At 48.2% G+C, this 15,269-nt stretch overlaps 1 protein-coding gene across 2 annotated transcripts in view; it reads right to left on the reverse strand.

Annotated features, from left to right (window-relative positions):
• CCDC149 (coiled-coil domain containing 149) overlaps positions 1–12,283 on the reverse strand; it is a 94,919-nt gene extending 82,636 nt beyond the window's left edge. For both annotated transcript variants that reach the window (XM_056555764.1, XM_056555754.1), the window contains exon 1: positions 12,145–12,283. In XM_056555764.1, coding sequence (XP_056411739.1) covers positions 12,145–12,249 — 105 coding nt within the window. In that variant the 5' untranslated portion in view covers positions 12,250–12,283. The remainder of the gene's footprint in view (positions 1–12,144) is intronic.
• Positions 12,284–15,269: the final 2,986 nt, after the last annotated feature.

The following is a 15,269-nucleotide window of genomic DNA, read 5'->3' on the forward strand; positions in this document are numbered from 1 at the left end:
ACTGCTGAGAGTTGTAGTTTGCAACAGCTGGAGGCACACCGGTCATGAAACACTGAGTTAGGTAAAAAAAAACTCTGAGTTTCACAACCAGTGTGCCTTCAGCTGTTGCAAAACTACAACTCTCAGCAGTCACCGACAGCCAACGGGCATGCTGGGAGTTGTAGTTATGCAACCAGCAGATGCACCACTACAACTCCCAGCATGCACTTTAGCTGTTTGTGCAAGCTGGGAGTTGTAGTTATACAACAGCTGAAGGTACACTTTTCCATAGAAAGAATGTGCCTCCAGCTGTTGCAAAACCATAAGTCCCAGCATGCCCATAAGGGAATGCTGGGAGTTGTGGTGGTCTGCCTCCTGCTGTTGCATAACTACAGCTCCCAGCATGCCCTTTTTGCAGCAGGAGGCTGTCACTCACCTCCAACGATCCAGACGCTGCAGGTCAGTCCCGCCGCCGCAGCTGCTCCTGGGGCCCCGATCCCAACAGGGGCGCCGGGGATCGGGGTCCCCAGCACCCGGGGTGCACGTCCCGCACCCGCTCACGTCCTCTAGAAGAGGGGCGGAGCGGGTGCGGGAGTGACACCCGCAGCAGGCGCCCTGATTGGTCGGCCGGTAATCCGGCCGACGAATCAGGGCGATCGTGAGGTGGCACCAGTGCCACCTCACCCCTGCAGGCTCTGGCTGTTCGGGGCCGTCAGAGACGGCCCCGAACAGCCAGTAATTCTGGGTCATCGGGTCACTGGAGACCCGATTGACCCGGAATCGCCGCAGATCGCTGGACTGAATTGTCCAGCGATCTGCGGCGATCGCCGACATGGGGGGGCATAATGACCCCCCTGGGCGATATGCCGGGATGCCTGCTGAACGATTTCAGCAGGCATCCGGCTCCGGTCCCCAACCGGCTAGTGGTGGGGGCCGGAATTCCCACGGGCGTATGGATACGCCCTCGGTCCTTAAGGACTCGGGATGCAGGGCGTATCCATACGCCCTATGTCCTGAAGAGGTTAAACAATCTCTGAATTTAGGGTAGATATTTGCAGATCCGTCCAGATTTAGGGGTATTATTAGGTCCGGTGATGCTGCAGAGTGTCTGGGAACTGATACACTCTATATTTAGATTTGTTCAGCCGTTGCCGCAAGGCTCGGGCCTAACTCACTGCGTTAGTTGCTGTACAGGACTTGCCCAGGAACAAGAGAGAGAGAAGATGGCCACCGCTCCCTTATATGGGCAGGGGGAGGGGCGAATCTGATGGTCCGAACATCTGCCATTCACCATTACAAAGAGTAATGGGATTGCTTACGTCACAGGGCCTCCAAAGGTCCTTAAGCTTAATACCATAGATTTCACCTAGTAACGTGACCCGCAGGTCATTAACCATTTATTTACAGCTATATCATTATATTTACATTAACCTTATATAAACCACTGGTCTATTAGTAGAAATAGAGGCGACAAGGGGTTAATTACATTACAGGGATCCCTACGTCCTAGGGACTCTGGCTATGGGGACCCACACATACATAGGTACTGTATACGATGCGGTACCAGGACACCACAAACCCCCTTACTAAAGATAAGTCGGCCTTGACGTCTGTTCCCTGAGACAGAGGGACTAGGACTAGAACAGGATGCTATAGAACAGGATGATCTGTACTTTTGCTATACATCCTAAGTAGACTAAACACATTTACATTCTTTTGATACCTTTCCTAGTATCTGGATTAGGCAATTAGAAACCTATCTAGACATTTTAATGCCATTTAGAGATTTAATGCTATCTAGACATTTGGTGCTATCTAGACATTTAAAGAAGCTATCTATACTTTAGTTTCTAGCTTCCTATACAACTTTATAAAACTTATTATACATTTTGAAGCTTACTAGACAATAAGGCAGCTATCTGACATGTAGTTGCTAGCTCCTAAAACGCTTTACTAGCTCTCTATATATTTTGATGAGGCTAATTTGAACATTAGCACATACTTCTATACATAAGGCTAACCAGACATTAGTACACCTCTCTATACAGTTAGCTTCAAGCTGACTAGACATTTGTATTATTTCGCACATTTTATTTGCCAACAATAAGTTACCTGTTAGTTAGTACAGTGGTCCCTCAACATATGATATTAATTGGTTCCAGGAGAACCATCATATGTTGAAACCATCATATGTCGAGTACATATGTCTATGTAAAAATGGTAATTGGTTCTGGGGCCTCGAAACCATTGTATGTTGAATACATATCTCTATGGGAAACTGCTAATTGGTTCTGGGATGACCATTGTATGTGGAGTGTATGGGGAGTGTTTAACAAACCAGGGTGCCTCCAGCTGTTGCACAACTACAACTCCCAGCATGCATGTACAGCCATTGACTGTCTGGGCATGCTGGGAGTTATAGTTTTGCAACAACTGGAGGCACACTGATAGGGAAACATTGATGTATGGGGTGTATTGTGTGTATATGTATTGTATGTGATGTGTGACATCGCATACAGTACTGTACAGTTCTTTAAATACCTTCAGGGGGGACAGAATGTCCTCCATTACGATCCTGCCGACTACAGCTCTATAGGAAAGGAAGGGGAGGGCAGCCAGCAGCTCATTGGATGCCTGCAGCAAGATGCTGCAGGCTATTGGCTATGGCTGCACTGGGGGGGGGGGGGGGGGGCTTACACAGAGCTCACAGTGGAAGCCTGCATGAGTTAGTAGGACAGCATGTGAGTAACAGGAGGCAGAACGGGGCACACGGGGCACATTAAACAACTATCTGTCAGTTGCTGAAGTTGTCAGCGCTGTCAGATAGCTGTTTGTACGATGGACCCGACACACAGCAGCATCATATGTCGATGCTGCCTTCAACATACGATGGGCTCTGAGAGGCCATCATATGTTGAAATGATCATATGTCGGGGCCATCATAAGTCGGGGGGTCACTGTACACGAAAGGTATACTGGCTAGCCGGAAGCTAGGTCACAGTAAGGGTGGCTGCTAGGGTCTATCGGATACACCCTACTTACCCCTAGAGCACTACCAAAACAACCTACTAGGTTATTCTTAGAATTACGTGTTCATTTTCTGTATTAGCAAGAGCACCTATTGGCCAGGCAGAGCATCTCACACACGCAATGAAAGGAGAAAAGAAGTGTACCTAACAGTGGCAGGAATTGTGTATCAATATGGTACAATTCCTTAAGTGTTTTCTTTAGTGAGATATTTATTTTGATTTATGTACTAGAGAAATTTTGAGGTAGTACATTAAGTGAGTAATCTAGAGTACTGAAAGGTGATTGGCAGATCATTGAAGTGGGTTATCAAAGGTACTATGTGTGCAGGTACTAAATGTGAGTCCTGGTACCTTATGTGTAGTTTGCCCTGTGTAGTCCTTTGAGACCGCAGCAACACCACCTCCGAGTCATCAGGAGTTCCTTCACTTGAGGACTCTTCAAGAACTTCAGTCCCCGAGGGACCAGCTGGAGGGCTGGAAACGGAAGCAACATCTTCGGTTTAACGGAGGGGTTCTCTTAAGACAGATGGAGTAGTGGCTTCAATGTCCGGAGCAGTCGCTGGAGCAGGATTGATATTGGGTGTAGCAACCAATGGTGGTTTACAGGGGGCAATAGCTATGGGCAACTGACTGGGTGGTGCAACCAGCGTCAGCTGACTGGATGGAGCTGGGAACGGTATGCCCCAATACATGGTGGGCTGCTGAGATGGGAACAAAGGAACGTCCATAGTGGGATGAATTCCCTCTCCCGGCACATATTCTCTCACTGGTCTGGGTGGAGGTGGAGTAGAAGTAGCAGGAGATTCAGAAGGAGTAGGAGGAGATGGGCCAAGCATATCTTCTTTCAGGCACACTTTTATCCTTTTCCGGTGACCCACCTGTGGCTCGAACCCGTCTTTTTGTATCTCGTACACGTCCGTTTCGGGATAAGGAACCGCAGTAATGGTGTATGGCTCCGTTTCCCACAGGGAGTCAAATTTATGGGTTCTAGGAAATTTTCTGAGCCACACTTTATCTCCAAGCTGCAAGGGCTGAGCCGAAGCATGTCAATTATAGTCTTTCTGTTGGCGCTCATGAACTTCACCCATTTTCTTCTCAACGATGTCCTTGGCTTCCTCAATTCTTCATTGATGCTCTGACTCCCAACCTTGAGAAGCCTGAGGAGAATTGTTGAAAGGTGCCTGTAGCCCAAAGGTTCGATCCTTTGGCAATTGGCCGAGTCGGCCCATCATCAAGAAAAAGGGCGTATACCCCGTAGAGCAGTAAACAGTGTTGTTGTAGATTTCCAGGAGTTCTGGCAGCAGCTGAGGCCACTCTTCGTGCTTCGAGACAGAGGCGGCTCTGAACATCTGGATGAACACTTGATTGATCCTCTCACAGAGTCCATTCCCTTGGGGCTGGTAGGCCGTTGTTCGAAGCTTCTTGCAATCATGCAACCGGCAAAGTTCTTGGAACAACTGGGCTTCAAAGGTGCTTCCCCGATCCGTGAGGACCGATTCGGGACACCCCAACGGTTGGATCCAATGCTGATAGAAGAGTTGAGCAGCAGTCTTGGCGGTAAGATCCTTGACGGGGACCACAACCACCCACTTAGAGTAATGATCCACCATTGTTAGAGCATGACAATAGCCAGATCGAGTGGGGGCCAGCTTCACATGGTCCAAGGCAACAATTTGATTCGGTCTCTCTGTACAGATGGGATGCAAAGGGGCTCTTGCGTCCATCCGGGAGTTCTTTATCACGTTGCACACGGAGCACGCGGCACACCATTTCTCGATGTCTCCCCACATCCCAATCCAGTAAAATTTCCTTCTGATGGTCACTCCTGGGGACCACGATCTGGTGTATGCGGTCTCCGGAGACTGGGTCCAGGGAATTTCGGTAGACCAACCCCTTGTGCAGAAACAAGCGATTTCTCTGCTGCCACAGCCGCTTCAATTCAAAGTCTCCATGGGCCTTGCGCACCCGAGTAGGCCCTTTCTTGTGGAGGTAATAGTCGAGGAGGTCCCCGATAACCCTGCTCTCATCATGAAGTGTCTTCCAGGTAGACAGATCTTCAGAGACTTTGGGAGATTCAGGTCCGTCACCCGCCTTGGCAGTTAGAGCATTCTGGCTCACGAACCTTCGGTAGAAGGGAGGCATGTCTACATCTTCCCACACATCTTCAGCAGGAGGCGCTTCTCCAGGGGCCATGCAAGAAAGTACATCCGTACATCCATCATTAACATTGGTTTTTCCGCTGCGGTACTTGATGTTGAAATCATAGTTGGCCAACCGAGAGGCCCAACGCTGTTCAAGAGCTCTCAACTTAGCAGTGTTCAAATGGGCCAAGGGGTTGTTATCAGTGTAGACCGTGAAGGGAGTAGCAGCCAGATAGTCTTTAAACTTCTCAGTAATAGCCCAAACCAGGGCCAGGAGTTCCAGCTTGAAGGAGCTATAGTTAGCGTCATTCTTCTCAGCACCTCGAAGATGCCGTCTGGCATAGGCAATCACCCTCTCCTTACCATCTTGCACTTGAGATAAGACCGCCCCCAGACCTTCAAAGCTAGCGTCTGTGTATAAACGGAACGGCAGGCTGTAGTCAGGATACGCCAGTATGGGGGGTTCCGTGAGGAGATACTTCAGGGCTCGAAAGGCATCCTCTTGTTCTTCAGCCCACTGGATGGGAAGTCTTCCATTATAATTATCCCGGGCAGTACCTCTCAGTAATTCGGTCAAGGGTCCAATAATTTGAGCAAAATGAGGGATGAAATGCCGGTAATATCCAGCAAACCCCAGGAAACTTCGGACGTCTCGCACCGTCCTGGGTGTAGGCCACTCTTTCACAGCACTCTCTTTGTCTGGATCAGGCTGGACTCCTTGAGCACTGACGACATGTCCTAAGTAGTGCACTTGAGGCTTTAGCAAGTGACATTTGGAAGGTTTTACCTTGAGTCCATGTCGGATAAGAACTTGGAAAACTTCTTTCAGGTAATCCAGGTGTTCCTGATATGTTCGAGAGTAGACTATGACGTCATCTAGATACAACAAAACACTCTGGAAGTTAAGGTGCCCTAAGCATCGCTCCATTAGGCGTTGGAAAGTGGCTGGTGCATTGCACAGTCCAAAGGGCATACTTTTGAACTCAAAGAGACCCATGGGGGTCACAAATGCGGTCTTCTCTCTGTCCTCTTCTGCCATTGGCACCTGCCAGTAGCCGCTCGTCAAATCCAGTGTGGAAAAGTATGCGGCAGACCCCAACGCAGTCAAGGATTCCTCAATGCGTTGGAGAGGATAGGCATCCTTATGAGTTATGTTGTTTAGTTTCCGGTAATCCACGCAAAAGCGGATGGTGCCATCTTTCTTTTTCACCAGGACCAAAGGTGCAGCCCATGGACTCTGGCTTTCTTGGATGACGTCGGCTTCTTTCATTTCCACCAGCATTTTCTTTATGGTCTGATACATCCCAGGAGCCACAGGGCGATGTCTCTCTTTAATGGGTGGATTGTCTCCGGTGAGAATCCTATGTTTGATCATGGTGGTCCTGCCAAAGTCTGTGGGAAATTTGCTGAAAGCTTTTTAATGTTTCCTAGCCACCTGGATGACTCCTTCCACCTGTTCCTTGGGGGTATCTTCCTCCCCTATCTGTAGTTGGTTCCACCAAGGTTCCACCTGTGACTTTGAGACTACATTTCGGACGTCTAGATGGTGTAAAGTAGCCACTGCGGTGTACTTGGGTAGTTGGACAGCAACTTGAGAGAGATTGATAAGTCTCACCGGGACCTTCCCATTCTGTACGGTTACCAGGCTTCTAGCAGCTCGCACCAAGGGACAATCTTCCAGCAGAAGGGGCTCCAAGAGCGCTTGGTAATCTTGATTTTTCCCCCCGGGTCAGGCACGGCACCAAATACCTGTCTCTGTCTGAGGCTGTAGACTAACGGCTCAGATATCTTGAATCCTTACCCGACAGATTTCTCCATGATGATTTACGAACTTCTGTTCTGCTTGGAGGATTTTGAGGTGGTGTTGGGCAGCTCGCCGGCCTGGGGGTGACAAGTGAGGGAGAGATGCATGCAGTGCACAGACTATATCATCAAAACAGTGCCTCATAATATTCATGCCTAAAATGAAATCGGCTGCTCCCTCATCTCTAACATTTGTGACAATCACCCCTTGTCTTCCTAAAACATGTTTTCCCACCTGCACCGTGGGCTCCCAGTAACCATGCCTGGGTACTGGTTTCCCGTTCCCTGCAATTACTCTGAAGTCCGCTTCCTGAGGGTCACACAACCTTTCTGGGCCCCAGTACTTATAGAAAACCCCCTGTGGAATAGTGGATACCTGAGACCCCATATCTATTAGAGCTTGTAACTGGACACCTTCAATCATCACCTGTACATAAGGACAAGCAGCTACATACATAGACAGTCCTTTCTTGTCGCTGGTTGATTCTGGACCTTCAACCTCTACTCCTGGGGTGCGGTCCTCGACCCCAGGGGATGCTCGTTTAAAGCCCTGCATTGACTCTTCCAGTGTCCATTCTTGTTACAATAACTACAGACGGGTCTCTGGCTCCCAGGAGGTCTCACAGGAGGAATACTAGGTGGAGTGACAGGGCGAGGATCAGGCTTCTTAGGTGGTGGTGTTGCAGATCTGGAAGGACTTGGCCGTACTGCCATTTCTTTAAAGGCCTTGGCTAACTGTTCAATGTCCTGTTTAATGTCTTGTAAGTCAGCTGTCCAAGGACTAGAAGAAGGTGTTGGTGGGGCAGATTGAGAAGGGACAGGCGGCTGGGGCGCGGGTCCCGGAGATTCAGCAGCGGGACACTAATCTCCTCTGTCTGAGGTCCCGACTCTATTACTTTAACCGCGAGTCTCTTAAAAGCTGGGAAAGCCATGTCAAGATTTTGCACAGCCAGCATCCTAAGTTGGGCCTTGTCCCATTTATTTAGCGCCCCTTCTATAAAACGGTCCATCAGTACTTGATTGCCCTGATCGGGCGTGATGCCGTCAGACTTCTGTACCACCTCTAAAGCGCTCTGCAAAGCCACTGCATATGCTTGGAGGGTTTCACCTGGTTTCCGGCGTCGTTCATAGAGTCGGAGGCGTACCTCCGAGGAGGAGTGAGATTCAAACACTTGAGAAAGTCCTTAAAAAATCTGTCCCACTGTGGCCTTATCAGCCACTGGCCAGGTGCGAAGTTCTTCCGAGGCAGGTCCCTGGAGATGTCCCAGAAGCAGTTGTACCTGTTGATGAGGGGGAAGTGCATAAAATGCAAAGAGGCTGTAGAATATTTCTTTAAAGTCTCTTAATGTAAAAGGGTCACCATTGTAGGTGGGAAGCACAAGATTCCCCAAGAAGACAGGTGCAGCAACTGGGGCTCCCAACACATAGGGAGAAACTGAAGGTGGACTAATTGGGTCCTGTTCCGCCTGTGCTGGAGGTCTCGCTGGCATCACAGGCAGAGCACGTCCTTGGGAGGTCGAGAGCGTTGGCGAAGGCGGCAACATTCTTCTGGCTTGGGGTGGAGACCCCACTGGTGGAGCCACCGGAGCATCGCCCCCTTGCTGTTCAGGTGGGGACTGTGGGACTGCAGGTTCTGACATTTTCGTATTTGGTACGCTGGCTCTTTAAATAAATCTTGGATTCCTAGGTCCCAAAGAAATACGTAGTTGTTCTTTAATCTGGAAGTTGAGAGCGTTTCAAGTTTCAAATTTGAGAGCGGTGACCTGAAACTCAACAGCCTTTAATTGAAATTTGAGTGCGTTGATCAGCAGCCAAAGCGACTCTATACAGGACTTCAATTCAGCAATCTGATGTCTCAGAGTCCTGTACTGTTCCGGTTCCTCGCAGCTTCCAGCCCGCTGTCGCACTCTGTGCCTCTTCCCGCGCTGATCTGTCTTTCTTTGTTGGTTTCTGGCACTAGGCTCTGACAAAACGGCCGCTGCGGCACCGAGAGCTTCGGTGGTCGGGGTCTCTGGATCACGTGCGCCGGGATGTCCCGCGCTAACTTGTGGCTCCGCTGTACTGTTCGCCTCCCCCCTTACTTTACATGCGCACTTCCTCCACACAGCACCGTGTGCGCAACCCCTTACTCCGGAGTATAAATCACAGTACATTAATAAAGTTTACTTCTTGGGGGGAGTACACTTTCACTAGTGGCAATAGTAGGCACACACCCGAATCCTGTTCGTGCAACGCCAAAAAGGCTTTGTGGTAGCCCTTGGTGGGTGTATGGTAGTGGTGGTATGGTATCGGTATATGAGGGGTTAATGTTAACCCTATAGTTCGTGATGCCAGGCTGAGGGCTGGTATGCTGAAACAATGTTCCGGCCTATCGCCGCCCTTCCCAGTAACGATAGGTGCGTGAAATGACTGAAGGTCAACAAGAAGATTTAACTTGAACTTGAACAACTTTACTTAAGTGCTTGCAGTATCCAAGGCACAGTAACAGTCTAATATAAACAGTCTTTAGCTTGCTTAGTGACTGACAGTTGTTGCGGACCTTGATATTTAAACAGTCTCTGAATTTAGGGTAGATATTTGCAGATCCGTCCGGATTTAGGGGTATTATTAGGCCCGGTGATGCTCCAGAGTGTCTGGGAACTGATACACTCTATATTTAGAATTGTTCAGCCGTTGCCGCAAGGCTCGGGCCTAACTCACTGCGTTAGTTGCTGTACAGGTCTTGCTTGCTTGCTTGCCCAGGAACAAGAGAGATAGAAGATGGCCGCTGCTCCCTTATATGGGCAGGGGGCGGGTGAATCTGATTGGTCCGAACATCTGCCATTCACCATTACAAAGAGTAATGGGATTGCTTACGTCACAGGGCCTCCAAAGGTCCTTAAGCTTAATACCATAGAGTTCACCTAGTCACATGACCCGCAGGTCCTGCAACGCTATGGCACAGGTAATTAGCCATTTATTTACAGCTATATCATTATATTTACATTACCCTTATATAAACCACTTGTCTATTAGTAGAAATAGAGGCGACAGGGGGTTAATTACATTACAGGGATCCCTACGTCCTAGGGACTCTGGCTATGGGGACCCACACATACATAGGTACCGTATACGATGCGGTACCGGGACACCACATTATAATTAGTGGGTACAGTGTATTGCAGTATTATATTGAGGGGGGGGTGTGGGGCAGTATTTTTATTTAGGGTACAGTGTATAGCAGTATTATGTTCAGGGTACATTGTGTGGCAGGATTATATTTAGTGGGTACAGTGTATAGCAGTATTATATTCAGGGTACAGTGTGAGGCAGGATTATATTTAGGGTTCACTTTCTGGCAAGGTTATAATGATTACTGTCTTCTTGCAGAGGATGGGGATCTGCTGACAAAGTGAGGAGCCAATGATGTCTGGATGTCAGACTCTGCAGAGAAGATGGAGCTGGAGGAAGACCTGGTCTCTGGACAGATGAAGAAGAAAAGATAACAGAGAAGATATCACTCAAGTCAGAAGACGTCACTCAGGTCATTGATATCATTGTGTATTCTCCTGACTGTCCCATCAGAGCTGTAGTCACTTGTAAGTTCTGCAGTGATGATGGGTAAAACTGTGTCCAATCTGTGTCTCTCCAGCTGTTACAAAACTACAACTCCCATTGCCAGAGGCTCTCCAGACATGATGGGAGTTTTAGCTTTCCAACAGCTGGAGAGCCACTTCAACCGAGGTGATCGGTGGGGGGCTCAGCAGTCGGGCCCCCACCAAAAAAATGGCCCGGGGGGGGGGGGGAGGCAGGGGGTATGGGTAGGGAGCCCCAAGGTAATTTTTTACATTGGGGCCCTGTGGTTTCTAGCTACACCTATGGGGGCAACTATTAACAGAGGGGCCTACCACAACTATGGGGGCAACTATTAACAGAGGGGCCTACCCAAACAAAATGGAGCCCCCTATATAGTTTGGTTAGGCCCCTCTGTTAATAGTTGCTTCCATATAGTTTGGGTAGGCCCCTTTGTTAAAGGAGTAGTCTGGTAAAAAAAAAAAAAAAACTTATCCCCTATCCAAGGAATTGGGATAAGTTATCGATCGCAGGGGGGGTGCAAGTGCTGGGACCCCCCTTGCGGGGGACTGGCAGTTTGCTGTAAGCTGACGTCTGTACCCCCCAGGAAGCCACGGCCAGCACACCCCTTCCATGTATCTCTATGGGGTACATGGAGGGGCGTGTCGGCCGGCGCTCCGTGCGGGGTACGGCATGCCCCCCTTCCAGCCGTGCAGGAGATAGCAGGGGGCCCAATGCTTGAGGGGGGGGGGGTTGTGCTGTGTGAGAGGCCCCGAAATTTCTGATGGCAGCCCTAAATGCATTTAGATAAGACCATCATCGCTTTTGCATTATTCAACCCTGACAGGAAGTTGTGTTGTTCTTTCATTGCCAGTGGGGTGTTGTCTCTGGGCAGAATTTCTGGGCACTAGGACCGAGCAGACTGCATTGCTGCCCCCATAGACTGCAATGCATTTCTGGGTGGACCTTTTGGGAGATCTGCTCAGAAATCCATTGCCATTTATGGGGACGGCAATGTAGTCCGCGTGGTCCTAGTGCTGCCAGCTCGATCTCCGGCAGAAATTCCACAGTGTGAACCTAGCCTTAGTAATAGTACTACAGTATATGCTGCTAGTCCCAGTATAATACACTGTTCACTGCTTTAGTAATAGTGCGGCACTATAGCAGATAACACCAACATACAGTGACCAAACAACAGCTCCAGATACAAAGTAATCTAATAACACTACTGTATAGTGCAGTGTTTTCCAAATAGTGTGCCTCCAGCTGTTTGCAAACTACAACTTACAGCATGGCCGGACAGCCTTTGGCTGTCCGGCCATGCTGTAAGTTGTAGTTTTGCAACAGCTGGAGGCACGCTTTTTGGAAAACACCGGTATAGAGCTACTCAATTCCTGTTTAGATTATTAGAACCTTTTAATGACCAGCCATCAGTTACACCCCCTTTTGCAGGATCAGCTGATCCCTTCTATAGGACTTCAATGGGATTACTAAATCCAGCTCTGATCAGGATGCACAAACATTACAGACACTTTCAGCTCTGCTACATCTTATTTTTTGCCCACATATTATAGCCAAAAACATCCACATTTGGAAGAGTATATAGCTGTTACATATGCTGGTTACACGTGGGCACTCACCTCGCTGACCAACCCTTGCCAATCACTCTCTGTTTGCTTATTATTCATGATTGGCAGTGCTGCGGTGCATCCAGGCGTAAGCTTCTGCATCGCTCTTAGGCCCATACAGTAAGGCAGTCATCCATAAGCTGCAGCTTCCTGCGCCTGATCCACATTGCCTGCACTGTTTGTTCTACGTCAGCCTTAACAAACCCTGCGAGGGAGGGGTGTGCACCAGCCATATGTGACAAACCTGTTACACCACTTGTTATCAGCATGTGTCCTGTATGTCTGAAATGGTAGACAGTAAGCTGCATATGATTCCTGCCTTAGCATTTCCTCTAAAATTTTACAAAAGAAAACACATAAAGGGTTTAAAGGGGTACTCCGGTGGAAAACTTTTTTTTTTTTTTTTATCAACTGGTGCCAGAAAGTTAAACAGATTTGTAACAGATTCCTCTACTGAGGAAAGGGTCATATATAAAGTACCCTGAAACGCGTCTAGAGAAAGAAATATTTACCGCATGACCACCGCAATCCACAAACCGCCATCACTTACCTCCGACACAACTCCATCATCTGCTGATTCTACACCTGGCTGTAATTCATCCGCCATTCCACCAGACGCCGAGAGATCTTCCACGAGGCTTTCCTTTCCTTGTTTCCGGAGCAAGATCCATCTATCTCCGAGTACATCTCCACCTCCGGAGCCACTCCGTGACCGGTGACTTCTCTTCGGCCTGCGGCAACCGGGCCCGTCACCGCAAGCGCATGCCAGCGCTGGACACAGCCTCCACTACATCTGCCATCGAGCCTGCAATTACTCAGTGACCGGTGACCTTTTTGGCCTGTGGCATCTGGGCCCGTCACCGTATGCGCACGCTAGCGCTGGACACAGCCCTCACATATCCATATCTCGGACGTCCAGCCAAAACTACCCTTAGGAGTTGGTAACTATATCACTTTGTGAACTGTTCTAAATCACATGAGAACGGAGTGTACCGCACAAAAGTACACTATGTCGGTTTGCAATATATTGGGATAGCGGTAGAACGTAATTCACATGCTATATTTTAAAAAATTTTAATATATGCTTTGTATTCAAATATCATACCTCCCCACAAGGGCCCTGTGGTAGGAGGCATTTATGTATTAGATTTGCATTATTTATTTTATGTCTTATTTGTAATATTTTTTATATTAAATTTGTACATCATTTAAAGTGAAGCACAGTCCGATTTATTTATTTTTTCTGTAATTCCATCATCATGTACCATTTTATGGTATTAGTCTAGAGGCATTTGGTACCCCCCCTTTTTTTCCTTATATATTATTTTGTACTAGTATTTTTTTGGTGTAAATACTTTCCATTTAGCCTCGATTAATTTATATTGTGAGCTGCACATACCCCAATTTTTTTTAGATTTGTAAATTACTTCTATTAAAAAATCTTAATCTTTCTAGTATTTATTAGCTGCTGAATACTACAGAGAAAGTTCTTTTCTTTTTGGAACACAGAGCTCTCTGCTGAATCACCGAGCACAGTGCTCTCTGCTGACATCTCTGTCCCTTTTAAGAACTGTCCAGAGTAGGAGAAAATTTGCATAGCAAAAATATGCTGCTCTGGACAGTTCCTAAAACGGACAGAGATGTCAGCAGAGAGCACTGTGCTCGTGATGTCAACAGAGAGCAGTGTTCCAAAAAGAAAACAATTTCCTCTTGTCACGATTCGGCTTACGGGTTGTGGATCCGCTGTGTCAGCGAGGGATTGGCGTGGACCGTGCTAGTGGACCGGTTCTAAGAGGCTACTGGTTTTCACCAGAGCCCGCCGCAAAGCGGGATGGTCTTGCTGCGGCAGTAGCAACCAGGTCGTATCCACTAGCAACGGCTCAACCTCGCTGACTGCTGAGAAGGCGTGGGACAGAAGGACTAGGCAGAGGCAAGGTCAGACGTAGCAGAAGGTCGGGGGCAGGCGGCAAGGTTCGTAGTCAGGATGGATAGCAGAAGTTCAGGTAACACAGGCTTTGGACACACTAAACGCTTTCACTGGCACAAGGCAACAAGATCCGGCAGGGGAGTGCAGGGGCAGTGATCAGATATAGTCTGGGAGCAGGTGGGAGCCAATTAAGCTAATTGGGCCAGGCACCAATCATTGGTGCACTGGCCCTTTAAGTCTCAGAGAGCTGGCGCGCGCGCGCCCTAGAGAGCGGAGCCGCGCGCGCCAGCACAAGACAGCAGGGGACAGGGATGGGTAAGTGACCTGGGATGCGATTCGCGAGCGGGCGCGTCCCGCTGTGCGAATCGCATCCCCGACGGCCATGTCAGTGCAGCGCTCCCGGTCAGCGGGACTGACCGGGGCGCTGCAGGGAGAAAGACGCCGTGAGCGCTCCGGGGAGGAGCGGGGACCCGGAGCGCTAGGCGTAACACCTCTGTTGTATTCAGCAGCTAATAAGTACTGGAAGGATTAAGATTTTTTAATAGAAGTATTTTACAAATCTGTTTAACTTTCTGGCACCAGTTGATTTGGAAAAAAAAAAGTTTTCTACCGGAGTATCCCTTTAATTCGGCTTCTTTTGTCAGGTTTTGGGATTTTTTTTTTTTTATGGCAATACAGTACTGCAGGTGGAGACTAACCATCTTACCCATAATTCTGAAAATTGCCTGAGCCTTCTCCGAATGGTCTTTACCTTTTTGGGGGGGATTTTTTTAAATCACTAGGTAATCACTAGGGGCCCAGTGGCATACCATTGCTATTTCAATGCATTCATTGTATCAAATATAAATTTTGCCCTCTTAGGGTGCATGAACACCACGTTTTTGCAATACAGTTCCTGTATCAGGTTTTTGATGAAAAACGGATTCCTCAAAACCTGACCAAACTGTATCAAAAAGTGTTTACAAATTTTAACCCATATACAGTTGAAAACCGTATACTGTTTGAAAAATGATGTCCGGTTGCATCCGTTTTTTAAGAAAAAAAGTATACGTTTTTAACTTTTCACTCCATTTTGAATAAAGTTTCACTTGTTTGATTGAAATTCCAAGAAAAAAAACTGTGCAAAGTCAAAAACCGTATGGGGAAAACCTGATGGAACCGTACGCACATACAGTTCTGTACGGTTACCATTGACTCCCATGTTAAAAAA

This window comes from Hyla sarda, chromosome 1, assembly GCF_029499605.1.
Source record: "Hyla sarda isolate aHylSar1 chromosome 1, aHylSar1.hap1, whole genome shotgun sequence".
Lineage (NCBI taxonomy): Eukaryota > Metazoa > Chordata > Amphibia > Anura > Hylidae > Hyla > Hyla sarda.